We start from the raw sequence: 27,586 nt of genomic DNA, 5'->3' as shown, positions 1-27,586 counted from the left end.
GAAAAAAGAATGAAAAGAATTGAGGACAGTCTCAGAGACCTTTGGGACAACATTAAATGCACCAACATTCTAATTATGGGGGCCCCAGAAGAAGAAAAGAAATAGAAAGGGACTGAGAAAATACTTGAAAATACTTGAAATACTTCTTTCCCTAATATGGGAAAGAAGATAGTTAATAAAGTCCAGAAAGCACAGAGAGTCCCATACAGGATAAATCCAAGGAGAAACACGCCAAGACACATATTAAACTATCAAAAACAGAAACACGCCAAGGCACATATTAAACTATCAAAACTTAAATACAAAGAAAAAATATTAAAAGCAGGAAGGGTAAAACAACAAATAACATACAAGGGGATCCCCATAAGGTTAACAGCTGATCTTCAGCAGAAACTCTGCAAGCCAGAAGGGAGTAGCAGGACATATTTAAAGAGATGACAGGGAAAAGCCTACAACCAAGATTACCCAGCAAGGATCTCATTCAGATTTGATGGAACAATTAAAAGCTTTACAGACAAGCAAAAGTTAAGAGAATCCAGCACCACCAAACCAGCTTTACAACAAATGTTGAAGGAACTTTTCTAGGCAGGAAACACAAGAGAAGGAAAAGACCTACAATAACAAGCCCAAAACAATTAAGAAAATGGTAAAAGGAATATACATATCAATAACTATCTTAAATGTAAATGGATTAAGACTGGCTGAATGGTTACAAAAACAAGACCCATATATATACAGTCCAAAAGAGAACCACTTCAGACTTATGGACACATACAGACTGAAAGAGAGGGGATGGAAAAAGACATTCCATGCAAATGGAAATCAAAGCAGAGCTGGAGTAGCAATACTCATATCAGATAAAATAGACTTTAAAATAAAGACTATTACAAGAGACAAAGAAGGACACTACATAATGATCAAGGGAGCAATATTTATAAACTGTATAAATATATACAAATTAAAACAATTGTAAATATTTATGCACCCAACATAGGAACACTTCAATGCATAAGGCAAATGCTAACAGCCATAAAAGGAGAAATCAGCACTAACACAATCATAGTAGGGGACTTTAACACCTAAATTTCACAAATGGACAGATCATCCAAAATGAAAATAAATAAGGAAACACAAGCTTTAAATGATACATTAAACAAGATGGACTTAATTGATATTTATAAAACATTCCATTCAAAAAAAACAGAATACAGTTTCTTCTCAAGTCTTCATGGAACATTCTTCAGGAAAGATCATATCTTGGGTCACAAATCAAGCCTTGGTAAATTTAAGAAAGTTGAAATCATATCAAGTATGTTTTCTGACCACAATGCTATTAGACTAGATATCAGTTACAGGAAAAAAATTTGTAAAAAATACAAACACATGGAGGCTAAACAATACACTTCTGAAGTACCAAGAGATCACTGAAGAAATCAAAGAGAAACCAATGACAATGAAAACACGACAACCCAAAACCTAAGGGGTGCAGCAAAAGCAGTTCTGAGAGGGAAGTTTATAACAATACAATACTACCTCAAGAAACAAGAAAAATCTCAAATAAACAACTTAACTTTAAACCTAAAGCTATTAGAGAAAGAAGAACAAAAGAACCCCGAAGTTAGCAGAAGGAAAGAAATCATAAAGATCAGATAAGAAATAAAAGAAAAAGAAATTAAGGAAACAATAGCAAAGATCAATAAAACTAAAAGCTGGTTCCTTGAGAAGATAAACAAAATTGATAAACAATTAGTCAGACTCATCAAGAAAAAAAGGGAGAAGACTCAAACCAATAGAATTAGAAATGAAAAAGGAGAAGTAACAACTGACACTGCAGAAATACAAAGGATCATGAGAGATTCCTACAAGCACCTATATGCCAACAAAGTGGACAACCTGGAAGAAATGGATAAATTCTTTGAAAAGCACAACCTCCCTAGATGGACCAGGAAGAAATAGAAAATATAAACAGACCAATCACAAGCACGTAAATTGAGACTGTGATTAAAAATCTTCCAACAGGGCTTCCCTGGTGGCGCAGTGGTTGAGAGTCCGCCTGCCGATGCAGGGGACACGGGTTCGTGCCCCGGTGTGGGAGGATCCCACATGCCGCGGAGCGGCTGGGCCCGTGAGCCATGGCCACTGAGCCTGCGCGTCCGGAGCCTGTTGCTCCGCAACGGGAGAGGCCACAACAGTGAGAGGCCCGCGTACCGCAAAAAAAAAAAAAAAAAAAAAAAAAAAAAAAAAAATCTTCCAACAAACAAAAGTCCAGGACCACATGGCTTCACAGGCGAATTCTATCAAACATTTAGAGAAGAGCTAACACCTAACCTTTTCAAACTCTTCCAAAATACAGCAGAGGGAGGAACACTCCCAGACTCATTCTACGAGGTCACCATCACCCTGATACCAAAACCAGACAAAGATGTCACAAAGAATGAAAATTACAGGCCAATATCACTGATGAACATAGATGCAAAAATCCTCAACAAAATACTAGCTAACAGAATCCAACAGCACATTAAAAGGAGCATACATCATGATCAAGTGGGGTTTATTCTATGAATTCAAGGATTCTTCAATATAAACAAATCAATCGATGTGATAAACCATATTAACAAATTGACTGAAAAAAAACATATGATCATCTCAATAGATGCAGAAAAAACTTTTGACAAAATTCAACACCGATTTATGATAAAAACCCTCCAGAAAGTAGGCAGAGAGGGAACTTTCCTCAACATAATAAAGGCCATATATGACAAACCCACAGCCAACATTGTTCTCAATGGTGAAAAACTGAAACCACTTCCACTAAAATCAGGAACAAGACAAGGTTGTCCACTCTCACCACTCTTATTCAACATACTTTTGGAAGTTATTGCCACAGTAATCAGAGAAGAAATAAAAGGAATCCAAATCGGAAAAGAGGTAAAGCTGTCACTCTTTACAGATGACATGATAGTATACATAAAGAGTCCTAAAGATGCTACCAGAAAACTACTAGAGCTGATCAACGAATTTTGTAAAGTAGCAGGATACAAAATTAATGCACAGAAATCTCTTGCACTCCTATACACTAATGATAAAAAATCTGAAAGAGAAATTAAGGAAACACTCTCATTTACCATTGCAACAAAAAGAATAAAATATCTAGGAATAAACCTACCTAAGGAGACAAAAGACCTGTATGCAGAAAACTATAAGACACTGACGATAGAAATTAAAGATGATACAAAACCATGCTCTTGGATTGGAATAATCAACATTGTGAAAATGACTATACTACCCAAAGCAATCATCTATAGATTCAATGCAATCCCTATCAAACTACCAATGGCATTTTCCCAGCACTGGAACAAAAAATTTCACAATTTGTATAGAATCACAAAAGACCCCGAATAGTCAAAGCAATCTTGAAAAAGAAAAATGGAGCTAGGGGAATCAGGCTCTCTGACTTCACACTCTACTACAAAGCTACAGTAATGAAGACAGTATGGCACTGGCACAAAAACAGAAATATACATCAATAGAACAGGATAGAAAACCCAGAGATAAACCCATGCACATATGGTCATCTTATTTTTGATAGAGGAGGCAAGAATATACAATGGAGAAAAGACAGCCTCTTCAATATATGGTGCTGGGAAAACTGGACAGCTACATGTAAAAGAATGAAATTAGAACACTCCCTAACACCATACACAGATATAAACTCAAAATGGATTAAGGACCTAAATGTAACGCCAGACACTGTAAAACTCTTAGAGGAAAACATAGGCAGAACACGGTATGACATAAACCACAACAAGATCCTTTTTGACCCACTTCCTAGAGAAATGGAAATAAAAACAAAAATAAACAAATGGGACCTAATGAAACTTAAAAGCTTTTGCATAGCAAAGGAGACCAAAAAGAAGACGCAAAGACAACCCTCAGAATGGGAGAAAATATTTACAAATGAAGCAACTGACACAGGATCAAACTCCAAAATTTACAAGCAACCCATGTAGCTCAATATCAAAAAAACAAATAACCCAATCCAAAAATGGGCAGAAGACCTAAACAGATATTTCTCTAAAGAATATATACAGATTGCCAACAAACACATGAAAGAAAGCTCAACAGCACTAATCATTAGAGAAATGCAAATCAAAACTACAATGAGGTATCACCTCACACCAGTCAGAATGGCCATCGTCAAAAAATCTACAAACAATAAATGCTGGTGAGGATGTGGAGAAAAGAGAACCCTCTTGCACTGTTGGTGGGAATATAAATTGATATAGCCCCTATGGAGAGCAGTATGGAGGTTCCTTGAAAAACTACAAATAGAACTACCATATGACCCAGCAATCCCACTACTGGGCATATACCCTGAGAAAACCATAGTTCCTAAAGAGTCATGTACCACAATGTTAATTGCAGCTCTATTTACAATAGCCAGGACATGGAAGCAAACTAAGTTCCCACTGACAGATGAATAGATAAAGAAGATATGGCACATATATACAATGGAATATTACCTAGCTATAAAATGAAATGAAATTGAGTTATTTGTAGTGAGGTGGATGGACCTAGAGTCTGTCATACAGAGTGAGGTAAATCAGAAAGAGAAAAAGAAATACCGTATGCTAACACATATATATGGAATCTAAAAAGAAAAAAAAAAAGAATGGTTCTGAAGAACCTAAAAGCAGGGCAGGAATAAAGATGCAGACGTAGAGAATGCACTTGGGGATAGGGGGAGGGGGAAGGGTAACCTGGGACAAAGTGAGAGAGTGGCATGGACTTATAAATCCTGCCAAATATAAAATAGATAGCTAGTGGGAAGCAGCCGCAAAGCCCAGGGTGATCCGCTCGGTGCTTTGTGACCACCTAGAGGGGTGGGGTAGGGAGGGTGGGAGGGAGACTCAAGAGGGAGGAGATATGGGGATATAAATATATGTATAGCTGATTCACTTTGTTATAAAGCAGAAACTAACACATCACTTTAAAGCAATTATTCTCCAATAACGATGTTTAAAAAAAATTGGGGGGGATTTGAAATAGATGTAGAATCAAGCAGTATGACAATAAAAGTCAAAGGTGAAAGAAATACGTAGTGCTAAAGTATTCTTAGGTTCTATCATTCCTGTAGAAATAGAAAAGTGAAATATTCTGGTATTATTAACGAAGTGGTTAAGAATTATTTGTGTAAGATTGTGATAAATCAGGAATGATTTTAATCTCTAAGGGAACAATCTTTAAAAGTTAAATGGATAAGACACAAGCTAATATATGGTAATGTTTTAAATAGGAAACAAAAATGATTAAACCCAAATATAACGTATAAGGGAAGAAATGTTATACTATAGAAACAAACGTTTGTATAAAACGAAAGATGATATAGCTATACTACTCAGACACTTTAAGGCTATAAACATTAGAGATGAAGACAAAATGCATCATCATGATTAAGCTGTCAATCCAACAGGAAGATATGAATCCTAAATCTCTATTTGTCAAAGAGTCAAACTTCACAATATGTAGAGCCAAATTTGACTAAATGTAGACTTGAGGATTCCATATTTGTAATGTGAGACTTTAACAAACCTTCCCCACTGCTAAAAAAAGAAATCAGTAACGATAGAGACTTTTAACTACATGATTAGCAAACTTGATGTAATTGATATATATATATGGACTACTGTACTGTATTTAAAGATGTATGTGAGGCCACTCTCACTTTCTGAGACAGACCACATTCTGTCTTTGGAATATGTATCTGTCTAAATAAACCTGCTTTCACCTTAAAAAAAAAAAAAGAAAGAAAGAAAGCAACATTACTTTTTTTTGCGGTACCCAGGCCTCTCACTGTTGGGGCCTCTCCCGCTGCAGAGCACAGGCTCCGGACGCGCAGGCTCAGCGGCCATGGCTCACGGGCCCAGCCGCTCCGCGGCATGTGGGATCCTCCCAGACCGGGTCACAAACCCGTGTCCCCTGCATCGGCAGGCGGACTCTCCACCACTGCACCACCAGGGAAGCCTGCAACATTACTTTTTACAGTGATCGTTCTAAAAAGTATAGCATTTGAAATAGCGATAGTCACCATTTTAATCTCTTTCATTGATAAAACCACACCAAGAGCAAAAATAGAATTCTTAGGTCATTCTTTAATTAATTAGTAATTATTTTTAATATTATATATAAGCCATAATGCTAAACATGGAATATGAAAATCCAACTGATAAGGAATTTATAGTTAAGTTAAAAGATAAGACATATGCACACATAACAATAATATAAATCAAAAAGAGGCAAGTGCCCAAGGAAAAGAAGATATAAAGCACAACAAAACTCCAAGGCTGTCCTGCCTACAAAGGACATTATTGGAACAACCAGCAAAGCACTGGGATCTGAGGGTTAGATGACAGCAGTATATCAATGTCAATTTCATAATGGTGCTGGTTGCATTGCGGTTAAGTGTGCACTACATTGTAGGAAATATGCACTAAAGTATTGAGGGACTATCAAGCATAATGTTGACAATTTATTTGCAAATGATACAGAAGAATTGTTCTTCATAGTATACCTGCAACTTTATTGTACCTCTGAGACTGTTTCAAAAGAAAAAAATTCCAATTTTTAAATGATGATTGTAAATAAAGTGGTATCATTCTAAATTTAACAAAAGTTTTAAAAATGTATTCCCTGTGAATTCATGTTGCCTATAAACACACGGGTATTTACTCTGCTTCGTTCGGCAAAATCTTCAGACCCTTGAGGGGAAGGTCCAGTTTTAATTAATTTACATGGTGCACAACCTTTGTTACCTTCAATCCTACCAGCCTTAGAGACAGTTATTTGCTGTCTGACAATGTTAGATATTTTAAGTTCTGTGCCCACATTTATTTTTATTAAAAAAAAATCATAATAGTGTTGAATGGCCTAGAAACTTCTTTTTACATCCAACAAAAAGTTGATGTTCTCCTTATGAATTATTAGAAACCTTATTTAAAAATGAGGAAACTGAAGCTGAAGAAGCATCAATAAGTCACTGGAGGTGTCCATGAGCTTGTGGTGCTGGAACCTGGGCCACGTTCCTCTGACTTTTCACCCGAGTTCCCTCCATCACATGGTGTGTCCTTGCTCCTCCTGGAAGGTCCTGTCCAGTTCCCCCTGAGAGTCAGGAAATTCTGTGCCTCAGAGCACAGTCATCAGGAGGGGACCAGGGTCACCCCCAGCACTGAGCTGACAACCTCTCTGGGTCAGTTCCCTCTTTCTAACAATAGTACTTCTTCCTCCTAAGTCGAGGGTAAGGCACTTGGAGGATTAAATATAACACACTTAGATCAGTGCTTGGTGTATAATAAACATTAGATTATTACTATTCTAAACATCATATACCCTGATTTTTAAATGATCATGGCTCTTTTAGGAACTTAAACAACTGGAATGAAGGGATTTGAACAAATGCATTTTTCACTACTAGGGAATATGTATCTCAATTTTCTCTTAATTTAGGGGGAGTGCCTTGGTTTGCTAGAAACATATTCATCATCTAACTGGAGAAGCCTTCATCCACCACTGTTGTCTGTCAGTCAGAAAGTAACAGATATGTCTCAGTCTTCATCTCTAGAAAACTGAAGACCCTTATATGCCAATAGGTCCCTGGGAGTCTACCCTTAATGATCCAGAATTCTAAAAACACGTAAAAATTTTAAACTTTCATTTACCCTTTTCAAAGTTTCAACCATTCCGCTTCTCACCATTTTTTGTGTAGAGCAGGTTACAGTAAGCTACCACACCCACCTAAAAAGAATCACTCATTACTTTGCACGTTCAGTCCTGTTATCACAAAGAAGTAAAAATAGAACAAACATGTTCAATATGGATCCTTACTCATGATGCTATCAGTCAGTCTGAAGAGGCAAAAAGTATTTGAAAACCATATAACAGAAAGTCCAAAGAGGTCTTAGAACCAAGCCTACCAGCAGATTCCACTCATCAATTCATATATATATATTCATTTAATGTTTACTGAATACTTCCTAAGTGCCCAATACTACCTAAATCTAAGTGCTGGGGATGTTGCCGTGGACAAAAGAAATAGTTTTGCCTTCTTTGGACCTGTATTTTAATGGATGTTACTCAGGAATTAGCATGAGTTCTGTCTGTATACAAGGCATATACAATTATCTATTATTTGTAATGGGTGCTTTAAGCTCTCCTACTGAAGATGGTGATCAAAACAATCCGGCCCATTCGTACCGAAACTAGTATCACTGTGAACCACTCCCACCAAAAAGTGATTGTTTTCCTGACGCAGTGGAAGTCTGAACCACCAAATTTAAAGACATCAACAATATAAAGAAAACCACAAGTGTAACCAGTGCCATATGGTACTGGTTCTCCTTTCACGGGGTATGACAGTAAGAAATTCTGGGTAGCTGTCTGGTTTGTCCAGAGTCAGAAATTTATATTTTGTGAAAGTAATTTACTTTGAAAGGCTAAAAACTCCCAAATAAAATACTCTAAATCACTGCAAAATAAACTTCCCTCATAAATATAGTTGTCCCCAATGTTCTCTATTTTTTCTGTATATGTTTCTGCACATGGATACACCAGCTTAAAATAAAACGTTCATGTGTCTTCATATAATATACAGACATGTATCTTATGTATCTACATAAACGCATGTACACAGTATATGGAATGTGTGCACGAGATACACGTTGACACGCACACTGACATCACACCGTTAAGACCTGTTGAAGGCATTACTCTCCCTGGTGTTTCCTCCTATCTTCCACCTGGTTCTTGGTTAAGAGAGGGCTGGCAGGAAACACTCGAGGGAAATGAAAGCTCTCTGTACCTCCAAATGGTTCCATTTTTTCCAGTTTCCATCATGTACTGAGTACCAGGTAACAAAACACTCACGCCCTCCCTCTCCGCCTCATGATCCAGTCACATGCCTGCAGCCACGATGGGGACCAGGCGCCAGCGCTACATCACCCATGGACTGGGTGACACGCCAGGAGAAATCCCAGCCTCAAAGGGACACCACATGGATGCATGCTTTAAAAGTACCAAATCCAAAAAAAAACCAAAAAAAAGTACCAAATCCAAGAACGGACAAGCAGCTGGAACACACTCTCCTCAAGGGAGTGGTCAGGGACGGGGGTCTGACTCCTGCCAACCACACGTGTCTCCAGAGCCAGAAATTACTTGAACGGGTACAGAAAAGCCCAGGACCAACCAAGACCAGGCCCCAGAGAGCACAGAGGTTTAAATACCAGCCAGACCACAGGCAAGAACAGAAACAAAATGAAAAAAATAGGGGCACACGGAGACTTTCTCCCAGATACAATCCAGCACACTGAAAAGAGAATCTCTTTCTCACTACGTGAATCAATGTCATTTAATGCTGTGCCCCAGCCTGGACAGTGCCTGGACTGCACTTCTGAGAGCACCATGCCCAGGTCATTCTCCTCACTCCTGTTCCCTGCCAACTTCTTAAGTGAAAGTGCTACTAGAAGAAAGACACGATGTCCTGCCACTCAGTGAATGAAACTCCGGCAGATAGAGAAACAGAGCCAGAATGAATTAAATCCCAGGCTCAGCACCAACACGGCCTGTGTGACCTTGGGCAGGTCGTGTGGACGCTCCATGCCAAGTTTCCTCATCTGCAAAATGGGTAATAATAGCAGCTACTGATAGTTTCCATGTGAAGATTAAATGCATCAGCATGTCACACTATACTTACTCCTCTCAAATTAGCATCCGCCTAAGTACTGATTATATTTCAAAAGAGGGAATCTGAAAGACCTCATGTACAACATGGTTTGAATCACAATTTTTTTTTTACATCTTTATTGGAGTATAATTGCTTTACAATGGTGTGTTAGCTTCTGCTTTATAACAAAGTGAATCAGTTATACATATACATATGTTCCCATATCTCTGCCCTCTTGCGTCTCCCTCCCTCCCAACCTCCCTATTTTAAAACTATGAGACCACATATTTATTCAATATTTTCCTAGAAATTATTTTTACAAACCCATAGTTATGTAAATTCAGTGCCCCCGGAACAAATTTCCTCAGAGGACATGGAAGCAACGAGCCTGGACGTGTATGTTGTTATATCCTCACACATAAAATTTCCCTGTTACTCACATTCTCATAGAGAGCTTGAAGGGTCTCCAGGTCAACCACGGAATTGTCCAAGTTCACCACAGCTGCGCAAAAAAGACAAAAGAAAGAATATAAATTGCCATAAGCCAGCTGTGAAAAGCTCCAACCACCTCAAACAATAGTGACTGTCCACAGAGTGGAGTTCATACCCGGCACGCAGAGGGTGGGAGCTCTGCCTTCACTGCAGCCTCCTGTCGGGCCACCCCCCAGGCCAAGCTGGCATTTCAATGGGTCAGGTGTCAAGTGTCAAAGCTTTCACATGCTCCACAAATACAAAATCCCAGAAAGAGGGCCCAATGGTCACAGAGAAACTGTGAGTCTGTCTCTTTCGTGACTCACCTGAATGAATTTGAAAAATCTGCTTAATACCAGAAAAATAGGCAAATCACTCATGTTACTGCCACATCCTGTTTTTTGTTTGTTTGTTTGTGGTACGCGGGCCTCTCACTGTTGTGGCCTCTCCCGTTGCGGAGCACAGGCTCCGGACGCGCAGGCTCAGCGGCCATGGCTCACGGGCCCAGCCGCTCCGTGGCATGTGGGATCCTCCCGGACTGGGGCACGAACCCGTGTCCCCTGCATCGGCAGGCGGACTCTCAACCACTGCGCCACCAGGGAAGCCCACACATCCTGGTTTTACACCAATAAATGCAAATATCTGCCAATTTATGTAAAGACGTTTGACAAAGGTTAAATCTAATCCCTAAACTGGTAGACTAATATGGAAACAGCAGGTGCATTTCCTGTTGCAACTTTTTAAATTGTTATAATCAAAGGAAAATTATTTGATTATGGTATTGAGATTGGCACAGATGCATCCTTAAAAATCCATCTTTAATATACAAACTGCCCTGCTTATACAAGGAAGAAGTGGAATGGATAATCAAAAACTGGACATGTGTTCTTAAGTGCATATTTTGGCCTGGGAAACGTGTTGAATTTTGGAATTGGTGTGTTTTATTACTTAATTTAGGTGTAGGTTAACCAAAAGCATTTTGCATTAGTTGTGCACAAACTAGCTGGAAATGAGGTGAATTTGCTCTGATCAAATATGTGCCAAGTAGTCACTGAAGCTGTTGTGGGATTAAAGATTTCTGGGAGAAAAATCACAGAGTGGATAATCAAAAAGTGGTTAGACTTACTTTGATAATTGTGGCATTTCACAATGCTTTATTCCTCAAAGCTTAAAGTACATGACACATTTCTGGCAAAATCCCAAGAAAGAATTAAGAAAGCCAAATTCAATACTGAAACACAGGATGCATAAGAAATCTCACCAAGATAATTTAGCATTTCTGTCTGGAGATGCGAAGTGAGTCCAGATTCACCAAAAAATATCATATCAACTAGAATATAATACTTCTAGCCTAATAATATTCCACTATCTCAATCTCCAAAAAAATTAGGTCTCAAGTTGAAATCTAAGAATTCAGATTTGCAATCAAATACTTTTTACTCTTTAGACCATATAAGGCAAACATACCACAAACTGTTTAATGTTTCAACGTAGTAAACCATACCCCAGCTATGACTAAATTTCAAAAGCTAATTAAAAGGGATTAACAAATGATTTTCACTAGAGGTAATATGGCTAAAAATAATGTAACAAAATACATAAAACTAAAATAAAGATTTCATCTTCATGCGTGGAATCACCATTTTTAGATTACATTCATGCAGTCTAGCCCTTAAGGAGACTCTTAGAGTGAATCCAAAGTTCTCTAACTTTGGAATTCATTAGCTGATAATCCAATATTTCTATATTCCTTGGGAGATACACCGAGAGATCGACAGGAAACTATGGAGGAGATGCTAGTCGTCCACTGAACACAAGGTTTCATTTTCAGAACAAGGAAAAGAAACACAATAAAATCATTCATGCTCAAGTCAAAACTCATAAAAGATACGATTAACCTCTGACTTTATTATTTTAAAACATAGTATTATTTCTACAAGTTTTCCCTACATGAAATGTTACTTGTAAATATACTGAGGTTTCTCATATTTTATCTCATGCAATGTTATGTGCCAAAGAATATTTTTATAAATGTCACATGGTCCTAAGCAATTCCTCAAAAAGTTCTAATCCATGAAGTGTCATTTTTTTTTTTTTGAAGTGTCATTTTTTAACCATCCACAGGAAATCTCAATGGAAAGCAACTCTGCTACTACTTTACCACATAATTTTCCCTTAATTGGCTTCACACATGAGAAATGAAAGACACAGGGACTAGATGAGGGGAAATATCATTCATTCATGTTTGTTTAAAACTTAGTCCTGCCCCTCCTTCTCCTCCCCGCAACCAGCTTAAAAGTTTGGCTCATTTTAGGTTAATATAGAGAGTGATGTCAGCCATTTGTTTAATGTAGTGATGAGATATTTAAAATATGAATCAATTCTTGACAACTAGTCACTTGACCATATGGCAAAAGCATTAAATATATCTGTACTGGTTAAAAATTGTTTTCAGCTGTAAAAAGGATGTGTGAGTAAATAATGACAAAACTGAGATAGGTTGGTACTGATTCAGGGACTACAAACAGGTTAGGGCCAACATTTTTTTAATGGTCTTTTCCTCAAGTGGAAAAATGGCAGCCATGGCTCCATCGATCACTCTCACATTCCAGGTAAAATGAAGAAGGAAGAAAGGAAGCAACAAGAAGGCATGTGTAATGCCTATTCTTAGCAGATGTCTCTTTATGTCTCTCTGGCTAGAGTAGTTTCCCATGATCACCTAGAATTGAGGAGAAGCTGAAAAGTGTAGATAATGTGGACAAACTGCTATCTCTAAGAAAACAATGTTTTAAAGCTCCAGCTTAAGTGATCTCTGAAACACTCCCTAACTTCCATAGCTCATCCTGACCTTCCCAGCCTCTTGATTCTACCCTTTAATACAAGTCACCTGATACATTTCAGATATTCCCTCTTTTGTATGTATGTGCTCTGTCCCTCCAAGGAGATTTTGATGAGTGTGATAGCAAGCATGTGTCTTAGGTATCATCAGCTTACACCAGAGCGTTCCACATATAGTAGAAAATTGAAAAGATTACAGTGCAAAAACCAAAAGTTATTACTGAACCTTCGGAGAGAAGACATAACAGCCAAGCTTAAGAAAGACTCACTAGAAGCCACATATTTGCATTATCAGTTCCATAAATCCACAGAGGCAGCAACACCCAAGAAAGCAAAAGGCAAATACCAGCACGGGTAGCAGTGCTGCTCACACAGTACCACGAGCATAACGGCCCATGTGATGATGAGGGAATCTGGCACTGAGTCCTACAGGGTAAGAGAAAGCTGTTTCTGCGGGAGAGGTCTCCTCTTCCGCTTCACATCTGCATTCTTTGGGGCATGAAAATGGTCAGTGTTTACTCATTCAGGAGTTTCTAGTTCTGTCTTTAACTGTCCTGCCAGGGGATATAAAAAGAAAAAAGAAAGAAAAAACACCAGTTTGGTAGAAAGGCCCAGAACCGTTATCTCTAAATTTTTACTTGAAACTCAGTAAAGCACAGAAACGTCGGCTGCGGGCATGCCGCTGTACCACATGATGGCAGTGGAGCCAAGGGTCACACGCAGAGGCCCTTTATACGGAAACACGATGCGCTGACACCTGCCTGAGAATCTGCTCACCAAGGAGTTACTCTAAAAACTGTCCAAATGTATGACTTAACAAAACTTTCCTAAAGATGCAGTCAAGCAACTTTTAAAATTTTGTTGGCTTTGCTTGGCTTAACTGAACAAATCCAACAATTTATTAAAACTAACATTTCTCAGAGAGAGAAAGGCACTTGGGACCATCTTCATCTGAATATTTCACACTTAAAAATGAAACCAAGCAGGACCCTGCGGGGCCCTCCCGGGTACAAAAGCCTTTCTGTGTCCCCCGTTTCTTGTTTGTAGGAGAAAGGCTTCAGTCTCCGAGACCTTCCCTGAGTTACTAATGAAAGTGAGAGAACAAAGGAAAGGCAGTCGGGAAACAGGAGTACAGCTGGCACAGTGACGGGGCAGGGTCCCAGTTCCTCCTCAAGAGATGTACTTAACAATTTGACACACACGGAACTCTGAGCTCTTCTACAGGGACTGGGGCCCCACCCAGTGGAGGATGGTGACTTAAGGCTGAGCACAACTACAGGGACCCCAGACTGGTTGGAACCACAAGGCTGATGATGGACATTCCTGGAGCCCCACCTGGTTATCTCCCCACCAACCAATCAGAGTAGGAGCACACACCCGGCAGCCCTCCCCCCAGATTTTGCCTATAGAAACTCTTCCCCCCAAACCATCAGAGCTTTTTGAGCACGAGCGACGCATTCTCCTTGCTTGACCCTGTAACGAAACTTTCTCTGCTCAAACTCCAATGTTTCGGCTTGTTCGGCACATGGACTTGGGTCCGACAACAATTAGATGACAGGAAACACTACATTTGCGTTCCTTACACATCCCAGCACCAAACACGCTTGAGCTCCTGGTCACAGGTGCACAGGCACACCTTTCAGTAGGAAACTAGCCAGAAGACACATTGGGTTAGGGTTTGGGAAACACCCAAGCTCTTGAATAATACTTGAAGCAATTCTGGATTACCTAAAGAATACAAAACATTTGTATTCATCTATGAAGAAAACAGAGTATCTTCTTGAAAACATTTTCATCTATTCATTGAACAAATATTCTCAGAGTCCTAAGTCTGGCCCAGACACTCCTCTCAGCCCTGATAGACATGCTTCTTGTACTTGAAGAGTTTACACTTTATTACCAAGCAATTAAAATGCTGTACGCCCTGGAAAGGAAGAAAATTGTAGTTTTATAACGTCGTGTAATTTAGGAATCATATTCATTTATACTATCCTCTCTTTTCAGGCAGCTTAACCAGGTGGCAGACAATAAAATGCCAGAATTCTATAGATTTTGTACTTAGGCTATGTAGAGAAAGGCTTTCCTATTGGAAAAATTAATCTGACACCCAAGCCACCACTGGTGCATCTCAAGCACACCTACTTCTACAAGTTTAACAACCTAAGTGCCTAAGTCAGTGGGCCTCCCTGACAAGAGTTGCATAAGTTAAACTGTCAGCAAGTGTTTTTGCCTAAGTCAGTATGGCACCTGCTTTTGTGGGCAGGGGAAGATGAATATTAAGACTATGCTTCTGGAATAAAATCTTTAAATGCAAACATGACTGCCACTGTAGACCTTTTAATCTAGCGATACTATATTTCACTTCTGTTTTTGGAGAGATGTGCTGACTGGACCACACAGGTACAACTCAGGGATTATCTCAACTATTTAGATAAGATTTACTTGGGGACTTCCCTGGCGGTCCAGTGGTTAAGACTCTGCACTTCTCCTGAAGAGAACGTGGGTTTGATCCCTTGTTGGGGAACTAAGACCCCACATGCCACATGGTGTGGCCAAAAAAAAAAAAAAGAAAGAAAAGAAAAAAGTAGACTTACTTTAAAAAAAAAAAAAAAAAGATTTACTTGACTTTGGCAGGTGACAAAATCTAGGGTGTGGGATAAAGGAGGAAGAAGAAAAGACTGGCACATCCCAGATAGTGTTTATGTTAAGCATAGTGTATAAATGACCAAATAGTTTCAAACGATGCATGGCACTTTGTGTAAAACAGCCACTGTCTGTTGAATGTTTTCCATAAACCAGCACTGCAAAACGTCCTTTATTGCCCATAGTCCTTTACTGCCCAAAATGGACCTCACCTTGCAGCTTAGGTAAACATTTATACTCATAAAACAGAGCTTAGTGAGTCTCCCTTGATTAGGACCCTAACTCTGGGATCACATTTGCCACTGTTTTCTAGCACACGCTCTAAATGAGCAACAGTGTAAAATTTTACTTTGAATGTAAGCATACATATTGCTCCATAAGAGAACATATCAGAAATTTAAAATTCCTTATGCCAAAATAACTTTCACACAGATAATTATACTTTTTTCAGTGTAATTTACACAAATACATATGACTTTGAAAGAAACCCAGAACAGAAAGATTGAATTTACAAACACAGTGATTATAATTATGATTTTAAAGAAAAAATTTCCTTTTTAAAATAATTCACCTAAACATACAGTTAAATACCTTCCTTACTATATTATATATGAGCAACTATATATTGGCACACAGGTTAAGGTAGGGGAAGTTTAGTCACTGAAAATTAAAAACACATCAAAAAATAAATATATGTATATTTATAACTAAATAATTCAGAAAGGCTAAAAAATGAAGAGAAGTGAAATTATGCCCAGCACATGCAAATCAAAAAGGCAAGCGTTATGATCTTGATATTTGACAACTTAAGATTCAGGCCAGGAACATTATGTGAACAACAAAACAATGAAAAAAGATATTTTTAATGCTAACAGCTACAATTCCCAATGAAATTATAATAGATATGAATTTATGTCCCCCAAAACACAGGTGCAACCTTCATAAGAAAGAAACCACAAAATATTGACAAGGAGAGACAGACAGACAGACGCACTAACAATGGGTAACTTTAATAAACCACTCTGGTCAAAACAGATCAAGAAGAAAAATACAAATAACGATTTAGAATATATAAACAGAAAAGAGTGTTATCTTATAATTACATACTGAACTTTGTATTCTAATAAAATAGTATACACTTTCTTTTCAAGGCACATGAAATATTTATGAATATTGACTATTAAGTCGCAACAAAAACGCCAAGCAACGTCATAATACAAACTTATTTCCTAATCCCACATAATAGACTATTAACGGATTAAAAAGAACTCAGTTGTGAACTTGTAACCTATGACTGAGAAGATTAGAGTTTACACACCAGAACCTGACATGTTACGGTCGTTCCTTTCATTGTATTACAGATGGTTTTGACTAACAACTTGGGTCTCAGGACTACTTTTCCAAAATATTTAAATGTACGAAAAACCTAAGGAACATACATGATATTTATCATGATCCACCTGGAATAATTTCAGGTTAACTTAACTCAACATGTAATTAATATGTGCAAAATGTGAGGGGCTGGTTCATGTGTGTGTTAAATCACATTTGCTCATTTGTTCAGTTAATGAAGGTTTTCTGTTTTCTCTGTCAATGTATGAATTTGTGTGTAAGGGTTAGTTTGATGTTTCATTGTTCAGAGGAATGAGGGGTCAGTAAAATAACATAATCATGGGAGGAGTTTCCAACATTAGGATTTCTTTGATGTAATTTTAATAAATAAAAAGTTGCTTCCCAATATAACACTAAAATTTAGAAACTTTCTCCACATCCACACCTCCTGCCTCATTGACCAGTGACCTCTTCCAACCATCACAAAAATTTACTAAAGTCCTTTCCCTACCTGCTTCTGTACATAAATAATTCCATGAAAAATTCAACCATTAAAAGCAATCAGACTTTGAATTTCACCACCCACATAAAGATTCTTCTGCTTCCCACTAGCTAGCTATTTTACATTTCGTAGTGTTTATATGCATTTTTGTTTGTTTCTTCCTTTCAAGGGGACAGAGTCCATCTGAACATGTCTGTATAGGGAAATGAGTACTGGTGACTAAAATACTTTGTTCAACACTTAAGAATTCAGTCTCAGCTGCAATCACAATCCACACTGTTCAAGAAGAAACAAATTCCTGTTGCTAAATTTCCCGAGACTATCGCACCTCTTTCCAGCTGACGGGCGGGGAGAGGAAGTGCACTGTCCTCATCGGGTAGGATACCACACAAAAAACGCATCCAGGATCCCTTTATGGCACAGAATGAGAGACAAAGTTCACACGGGGAACTTGGAATACAGTTTTCACACTAAGCTTTTCCCTTAAGAAGCCACATGCCGCATTACCCGATGGTTCTAGGAATGCAATCCCTGGTACCCATGAGCCCAGTGTCACGAGCCATCTGATAAATGGCTGAAGTGCCGATCCTCCTACTCCGCTCACCCCAGCGCTCTCAGACCCTCACTCACCTCAGAGGATAAAGACCGGACAGCATCTGCAGAGCGACCTCTTTGGGCTAAAATAGCACGTCAAGACACAAACGACTTTATAGAGTTCAGTTTTAAAATACAAACATGACTCCAGTTATCCAAGGGGCTTTCCCTTGCCCCCAAATAACAGTCCAAATCCCCACCCATCTCATGGATTATGCAAAAGATATATTTTCGCAAAAACAACAACAAAAAGACTAGCGTATGGAACCTCTCCATCACAAAGCTGCTGTGATTCATTATGTGCTCATAGCTGGGCCCCCACGGCCCTGGGCCAGCAGTACCTTCAACAAGCACCCATGATTGTAAAGAAGAGACTTGGGTTACAGGGGAGGTGCCCGAGGGAGCTGCAGAGGGGACTGCAGGTCGCACAGAGCTTACATCTGGGGGCAGAGGGGCAGCAAAAAACACAAACAAAACTTGATAGTAATTCAGACAGTATGTGCAGCGAAGGAAAGGAAGACCCACACCCAAAGCTCATTGCTTCAGAAAAGCCCCAGGTGCTGGGTTTCTCCTTCCCACAAAAGTATAATTCAGAAGTCCAGTTGTGGAACAACGTCAAAAAATATAAGCTAAGTGCAACCTAAGGGTTTTTGCTGGGCCTGTAATGAAAGGCTTATAAATCATTTTACCTTGATTCAATAATCTACATGTGACTTAAAATGATGAGGTCTTTCTTTTTATAAGAAACTCTAAGTAATGAATTTATATTTTAAATTAAAATGTATTCTCAGCAACATGGATGAACCTGGAGATGATCATACTAAGTGAAGTAAATCAGAGAAAGACAAATACCATATGATATCACTTATATGTGGAATCTGAAAAAATGGTACAAATGAACCTACTTACAAAACAGAAACAGACTCACAGACATAGAAAACAAACTTATGGTCACCAAAGAGGAAGGGGGGGGAGGGATAAATTAGGAGTTTGGGATTAGCAGATATACACCACTGTATATAAAATAAACAACAAGGTCCTACTGTACAGCACAGGGAACTATACTCAGTACCTTATAATAACCTATAATGGAGAAGAACCTAAAAATGTATATATGTATAACTGAATCACTTTGCTGTAGAGTTGAAACTAACACAACATTGTAAATCAACTATATTTCAATAAAAACTTTAAAAAGCAAAGTTTATCAGAAAAAAAAGACAACTGCTATAAACACTAAAGCAACCACTAAAGAGAAAATAAAAAGTTCTATTGCCAATAAGCAAATAAAGGAGATCATTTGCATCTTTTAAAAATAGTTCAATTAAAAACATGTTCTGACATTAAATTTCTGAAAGTAGGTTTCAATAAAAGTGTCTATATCTCACATGCACTTTTCTCCCCAACGAGGCCATATCAACGACAAGGTCACACCGATGACAAAGTCATGGAGCCCACTGGGTGGAGCCCACTTTCCTCTCAAATTTCTGACCCTTAGTAACTTCATTTCAATGAAAACTGTTCACTAAGCCACCCAACAGCATTGACTACGTTTTTAATGTCTTGATAACTATACTAAATGGATCTTAAAATTCCATACACCATATGAAGAAAACACTTAAATGTTAAAAAAATAAAAGAAGCATGAAGCAATTTCCAAGTGTACCTTGTAAACTTGAGTTTCATAAAGAAACCAGGCACTAGAAAACCTACTGGGAAAAAACAACACTGGCCACACTGAACCCAACTTCTGAGAATATTACAAAAATAAACAAAGGATTATGAATAGCCTTTCTTATTGTGGACAGAAAATGTTGCTGGCCAGTCCAGTGAACAATGAATGTGGCCATAAGCCACTGCAGCTGCCCGCAGCGGTGCACCTCAGGGGACTTGAGGTGGAGAAAAATAGGACACTGGCCCAGACAGCTGAGGCACACATCAAAGGAATGATCCCCATAAGCCCAGACTCTGGCATCTTCCCATACACAGAAAAGCACTATAATCATTAACTTGAGATGTCTGTTTTTTGTGATTAGCAGTAATATTTTCATGTCTGACTACATATGTTTTGTTTTGTTTTGTTTTCTTTTTCCAGCAAAAACTCCTATGTGCCCCGGCACCTGCCTTACCTCTTCGGACAGTTCCTCAGAGTATCTGAGAGGCTGTTTCCCAGGCTCTAGTTCTCAGTAAGGTCCCCAAATAAAACTTAACTTGCAACTTGTAGGCTGTGCATTTTTCTTCAGTCAACATTATGGTAATTAATAGGCAAGTGAAAAAGCTTGCATCTTCAAGAAAGAAATTAGAAATTCTATTAAAAAAGAAACCTGGAGTCTGTAATCTACAACTTATTTGATAGAAATTTCATAAGAAAAACATTATTCAGTGGCAGGCAGTGGGGTAAAAAACTGCTCCACAAGTAGGCTACCAGAATATTTGGGGAAAGAGTTACCACAAAACATTCTACAAAGTTCTAACAGTTCAGAAAGGGTATTTCCAGGATTTTTAAGTGTTCTTATACTTTACACTCAAAGCTAGAAACTAGCTCACCTTTCAGGAAAATAGTATGTCAAAGCAGGAAACAGAAGCCTCTGTCCGTGTACTTAGATTCTGCTCATGTCCATCACCAAGGTTCATTTCACCACCAAAGCCTAACTCCTTCCCTCCACCATCTTCCCTGCCACCAGGACCCACCAGCGACGCACGTGGAATGTGGGTGACACAAAGCACAGAGACGATAATAAGAAAGCACAAAGTTACAGGAGACCCCGGCCTTGAAAGACCTAAACAAACTGCTCTCCTTGCAGATAAAGCACCAGCCAAAGATGCAGCCACACTGAACTTCTAAGAGCTGCTATTACACATAATTCTCATATTTGTCTCCATTCAGAAAAGAGAAATGGACACAGCCCAGTATTAACTCAGCATTTCAGCAATACTGATGGAAAACCCCAGCTAAGAACAATCGAATCTGCCGCGGTTACTTGCCCCCTGAACCTGAACCCCCATTTCTCGCCTCCGACCCCTCACTTGAGAATTCCACCACAAGGCACAGCTCCTTCATTCTTCTCCCTCTGCTGTCTCCTGGGCAAGGCTTGTAGTGGAACCCCCCAGAGCCACGAAGGAGACCTTCACATCCTCCCGGCTCCCTGGGTGACCAACCTGGAGTTTCAAACACTCCCAAAGCCTGAAAACACACCTCATTCCCTAAGGATCCCAGGAAGGGGAGGACAACTAATAGTGATCATGTGTGTGCGCTCATGTGCACGCATGTATGAATGTGTGTGTCTGTGCGTGTGTTTGTGTGTGAACGTGCATGCACGTGTTTAGAGGAAATAACTCATTTAATAGCCCTTTTTACTACTGAGGAAAGTGAGGAACAGAGATGAAGAAATTTTCCCAGGTTTACTTACCTAACCAGTGGCAGGGCTGAGATCCAAATCTGTCTTTTACTGGGTGGCTTAAACAACAGGAATTCAGGTCTCAAGGTTCTGGAGACTGGAACTGGGGCAGATTTTCTTCCTGGCTCACAGAGTCCTGGTGTCCCCTCCTTTTCTTATTAGGATGCTAATCCCATCATGGGGGTTCTGCCCTCTTGACCTCATCTAAACCTGATTATGTCCCAAAGTCCCCACTAAACACCATCTGATTTGAGGTTAGGACTTCAATGCAGGAATGGGGGTGGGGTGGGAAGGGTTGGGGCATGAACATTCAGTCCATAACAGAATCCAGGGAGCCTGGCCCCAGAACTCACGCCCTCATCGTTGCTAGACTACACTAGAAAGTAGAGGTAAACCGAGGGAAGCAAAGACACTGAGAAGAAATAATATGCTTAGACAGTGAGTCTGAATGAAAGCAGGCACCCCCAAGGACCACACTAGGGGGATATCCTGTATTTCCCTACATACTCTCTGAGCAACTGGTACTTAAAAGAGAGACACAGAAAGTTCCACCTCTATGTACCACCAGACTTACAATAATCACAATATGCTTCAGTTATTTGATAACCTTAGTCCAGATTGCTTTTTCTATAAAAATTTTGTTTGGTTCAATCAAGAACAAGCAACTCCACTAATTAATAATTTTCTTTAAAATATTTTTACTCAATTCACAGATGTGAAAAAAAATCCACAACTTCATTTCTCTAAGGAACAGAGTCAATAAGCAAACAAGGGAATTTGTATAAAATGACACTTAAAGCAAGAAACCAAATTTGCTAAATTTATATTGTGCTAAGTTTTAAAACTCCATATTGGTAGGAAAAAGTGTTATGTACTCCTGCCAGTTCTGTTTTTGCATATTACTAGATAACACAGGTCCTCACTCTGAAACAAGCTAACATGAACTCAGAGTCAGGGGGACAGATGCCCTTATTAAGGGGAAGTCACGGACACACTTGATCTATAAGCCTCAATTCCCTTCACTGCAACATGGAAGATTACCCCCTTCCTCTGGACCATTTTACACAACTATCAGTAATAATCAGGGGAGGGGGTGAGGGTAAAATTCAAACCAATACTGAGTACGTCTCTTTGGATCCTGATAGAAAGGTTTCAGAATGTGTATCCTGCTTGTCAAGAGCAATTATCTTTCTAAGCACCTGCTGCCTTAAGTAATTCCTTCCTATACAGTTATCAGGAAGAGGCTTCTTAGCTCTGAGCCCCTTTGAGCCAGTGACCGAAGAGCAAAAGATGAGCAACATGATGCGGTTCCAATGAGGGGTGAGAGACAGACAGACGTCACTGGAATTTCTGATTTAAATCTAAAACATGTTATTGTCCTTGTAAAGTATCCTTAACTACACTTACTTATTTATTTATTTATTTATTTATTTATTTATTTATTTATTGCAGTACGTGGGCCTCTCACTGTTGTGGCCTCTCCCATCGCGGAGCACAGGCTCCAGACGCGCAGGCTCAGTGGCCATGGCTCACGGACCCAGCCGCTCCGCAGCACGCGGGATCCTCCCGGACCGGGGCACAAACCCCTGTCCCCCACATCGGCAGGCAGACTCTCAACCACTGCACCACCAAGGAAGCCCCTTAACTACATTTTTAAAAAAAAATTTTTTTAAAGTGCTTGAAAGCAATCATTAGGCTTAGAGACCAAAAATAAAACCATGGTTTCATTTACCTTATCAACTATATTTCTAACAGAATACTAGTTAGTTTTACTTAATTCACCCCTTTAATTTCAAGTCACATAATTTTGATAAATTGCGTTTGAACGGGATAGAAATTTCAACAAGGACACAATTTAGTATTCACTGCCCTCGGCTCACAATACCAGCAGGCTTTAAACAGGACAGGCATTCAAAAGAGGGAAGAAACCTGGGCCTTATCAGCCTGGGGCGGCTACTCCTAGGTGGACAGTGACACTTGTTTCCATGGGTGGGGCCATCAAACACTTTCTTAGGTGTCCCTTGCTACTGTATCTGTAATCGATGTTGACATACGTGTACCAAGGGAATGTAACAGGGTACGTGGGCCAATTAAGGGTTCAGTACTTGGGGCACCTGCCCCTCAGGGTGGTGGTGGTGCCCCTGTGGCCTGTAAGAAGGCCACACTCCAGAGGCAGCTCCTGCAAGGTCCTCAGCCCTCTGATAGGTGAGGCTTGCACATTTGTACACGAATACGTGAAACTAAGGGTATACAAGGTCTGTGGATTAGCTGAAATCTCTTAGACATGCCCCAGCCACCTCCATCCACAGGCTGAGCACGAGACACCCCGCAGAGTGAGTCTACAGCTGGGGTCCTTAAGGAGGCCACCCAAGGCTTTGTCCCGAAAAGCCCTGGTTGCGGCCCTGGCTGCACTGGATTTCCAGCGTCTCCGGCATACCGAGGGCAAAAGATCGCTCCCTCTGTGATGGGTCTGTATCGGTGCAGAGCAAACCTTTCAGGCAAGATATTGGTGAGAGGACCTCCAACCACCGAAAGCTAGACAACCTCAGGGTTACAGTAACCCTACTGGCCAGGGTTTAATAAATATCTAAACAAGAGAGAATTAGATCAGAAACTGCTTCGTTTGATCTGGTGGCAGGGTCACCTTACTACTTGTGTGCCTGCAAAATGTCCACTTAGCACTTGTTGTCCAGGCAGTATTATTAGTGGCACCCCTTCCACTCTCAAAAGTATCCCAGTCTGGATGATGAGCCACGTGGATCTTCTACCCAGTAGTGAGACTGGAGATGGTGGGGGGCGGGGTGGGGGGAAGCTGAGCCTTATGAAATTCAGAATTCCTTTACAGCTACTATGATCTACCAAAATGGACCTCAGAGTTGCAAAGACCACACTGACTCCTTATGGGTCAAAAGTTATACAGAAAATTCAATTTATTTTCACTAAACTACAAATCTGTAGATACTCTCATAATACCAATTTCTGGGAATAATACTAGATTATTTAAAGGAATCCTCCCGTTGAGAACAAATAAAAATGCTGGATAAAATATATTTGTAAAATATCTTAAAGTCTTCAAAGAGCTGACGAGATAGGAATTAGGATTCTAATCAAAAGGCAAGAGAAAACCCTGAGAGAGGAGCTTGCTCAGAGCCTGCCTTTGCCCTGCCTGATCCAACAAATCTGAACTTTGTGCTGACAGTTTCTGGGGCCCGGGGCTAAATACAAAAGCTCAGGGCCCACCCAAAGTACAGATTCTAGACCCTCTTGACAATAAACTGGGACTTGAACGGCTACACACAGGGAAATCAACTCCTGCAGTGATGGACAGTTAGCCCTGCCTGACAGGGCCTCTGGAGCCTGATTTAAGGAGATCCTAAACCCAGATTTGCTCAGACCCCCAGCACAGACTAGGGCAAATCTCTGAAAAGTACCTTCATCCTAGAGTTTAAATTATTCTAAACCCTTGGAGTGGGAGTTTTCAGAAGTGCACACCATTTTCACTCTTCCCATCTAAAAATTGTTACAATATGCAGGATAATTTAGAGTTTACCAGGCACGTTCACAACTGCATCACAGCAGCTCAGGCCTCCATCATAAGCGCCACATACACACACACACACACACACACACACACACACACACACACACACACACACACACACACACATACGGTGACAAGAGGAGGATCAGACCTTTGGCACCTATGACCCAAACCTCCCATCCTAATTACCCCAATGCGGCACTTTACAATAGAAACATTACAAAGGAAACTCAGCTCTAAGCTTTCCTAGAGTTATCTGACAGGGAAGAAGACAGAGAAGAAAATCCCTGCAGTTTTTTACCATCTTACACATGCTTTGTTTTTGAGATGCCAGTACTGGTTGTAGGAAAAGCACAGTCTTCAAGGAGCAGCATGTGCGGATAGGAGAGGAGGAGTAGTTAGTGAGGAGGGCTGAGGGCAGGTCAGTCTGTCCTATTAACAAGCTGCACTATATACACTACCAAACGCAAAATAGATGGCTAGTGGGAAGCAGCCGCATAGCACAGGGAGATCAGCTCCATTCTTTGTGACCACCTAGAGGGGTGGGATAGGGAAGGTGGGAGGGAGACGCAAGAGGGAGGGGATATGGGGATATATGTATACATATAGCTGATTCACTTTGTTATAAAGCAGAAACTAGCACACCATTGTAAAGCCATTATACTCCAATAAAGATGTTTAAAAAACAAAAACAAAAAAATTCTCAGTAAACTAGGTATTCAAAGAAACCTTAATTTAATAAAGACTCGGAAGACCACAATGAAAAAAATAAAATAAAACAAGCTGCGTGACATTGAGCAAAAGACACAACCACTGAAAGAGCTTAGTTTGCTCTTGTATAAGGTGATCCCGGAGGTCTGGTTACATCCTGTGGCCACTTCCACATCCAAATCAATTGATGTTTACACTTCCGTGGACTTCTCAGTGGAGGCACATCCTGACAGAAGTCAGTTTTACTATGGAGGCCACAAGTGATTTGCTCACGGACACCTCAATCTCGACAACACACAGCAGACTCGGGCTTCTGGCACCGAAAGGCGCACACACACACACACACACACACACACACACACACACACACGTTAGTCGACTCCTTTGCTCAGAAGGTTCTCATTACTAACTCAACCAAGGCAATATCCGATTGAAGGAAAGGACCATAGCATTAATTTCAGATTTCATTCCATGGCTTGACTGGGCTACATCTGCCAGCTTTAGAAAAGCAAGTGTTTCTTGTTGCCGGCCTTGGCGTCCTGTTCTATGACAATGACCCCCAATGCTTCCACTTGAGAAAGCCTCCTCACCACCAAAGCAGCTTAATAAAAATTTAAATTGTGATTGGGCTACTCACGGATTGACAGGGCAGGACAAGCTTGTGCTATTTATGAATTATTCCACACATTATTTTAAGCCGACCAAATAGAAGCCACATTCATACGGGGGTAAGCTGGAAAGCCAGGTAAATGTTTTCATGATTTTTAAACCATATTTTGTTAACAGGTAAACTGGCATTCCATTGGATAATTTAATCTGCTTTAAATCTATTCTAAGGCTCTGAACAGCTTATGAGACATTTTGAATATAAATTTAATTCCTCTATTCACCTTCGGGCAATATCTTTCAGCACAAGTGTGATAGGACAATATAGCATAGGGATACCTGTCAATAGTAAAGTATTAAAATACTGACATGAAAGCCATTTTAAAAATGGTAAAAATCACCCTATTTCCAAATATAGAAAATATTTTATAAGCCTGGTTAAAGATAAAATAACACCATAAAGAATAACAAAAAAAAAAAAAAAAAAAAAAAAGAATAACAAAATATCATGCTATTACTGCTTCCATGCGTCTGGATCACCAACAATAACATAAACAGGTAAGAATAACTTGCAATTATCTTTGATGCTTATTACAAAAATAATTCGGTCCCCGTATGTGGAGAGAAGCCTGGTGGTTACACACTTGTCATCCCAAGGAACTGAAAAAAGAGGGACCAGTTGTCCAGCCTAAAAAGTTACACATAATAAAGCTGCTTGAGTGATTCTTTCAGCATCTCACAGCCTCTCGGAACAGGAGGATGAAGAGAATACATCCCATCACTTACTCAATGCTTTAAAGGCACTGAGACAAGTGGTTATGCAGCCTCTTCAACAGTTTTGAGTTTTCATTTAATCACTATACACAGTAATCCAGTCTACTCTTCCACGTCTCTAATCATAAGGACATTTTAAAAACAACAATAAAAACAAGCTTTCATGTAACTCGTACACTGGTTTTAGCTGATCTATTAGAAAATCTTAGGTTTACTTCCTCTTCTTTATGTTAGCTCAGCAAACATCTGAGATTCACTCTCAGCATATTTTCCTCTCCTGTGGACCATCCTCCCCAGGTATCGTCAGGGGCTGAGACACGGCCCACATCTGGATCTCACCAGTGTTCACCAGTCCCTCTTTGGACATGGCAAAGAGAAGTCAAATCAGGTACAGAGCACAGTGGGACTAGTATTTCTCATGAGTCAAAAATTAAATATTTGCTAATGCACACTAAACATGT

At 39.7% G+C, this 27,586-nt stretch overlaps 1 protein-coding gene across 1 annotated transcript in view; it reads right to left on the bottom strand.

The window, feature by feature from the left end:
• The window catches only part of FMN2 (formin 2), a 322,361-nt gene that overhangs the window by 108,978 nt on the left and 185,797 nt on the right, over positions 1 to 27,586 (bottom strand). The window contains exon 8 of the mRNA XM_032609063.1: positions 10,156 to 10,217. Coding sequence (XP_032464954.1) covers positions 10,156 to 10,217 — 62 coding nt within the window. The remainder of the gene's footprint in view (positions 1 to 10,155; positions 10,218 to 27,586) is intronic.

The sequence above is a fragment of the Phocoena sinus genome, chromosome 16, assembly GCF_008692025.1.
Source record: "Phocoena sinus isolate mPhoSin1 chromosome 16, mPhoSin1.pri, whole genome shotgun sequence".
In the NCBI taxonomy this organism is placed as follows: domain Eukaryota; kingdom Metazoa; phylum Chordata; class Mammalia; order Artiodactyla; family Phocoenidae; genus Phocoena; species Phocoena sinus.
The sequence above is the reverse complement of the archived record's forward strand: the minus strand, read 5'-3'. Positions and strand labels throughout refer to the sequence as shown.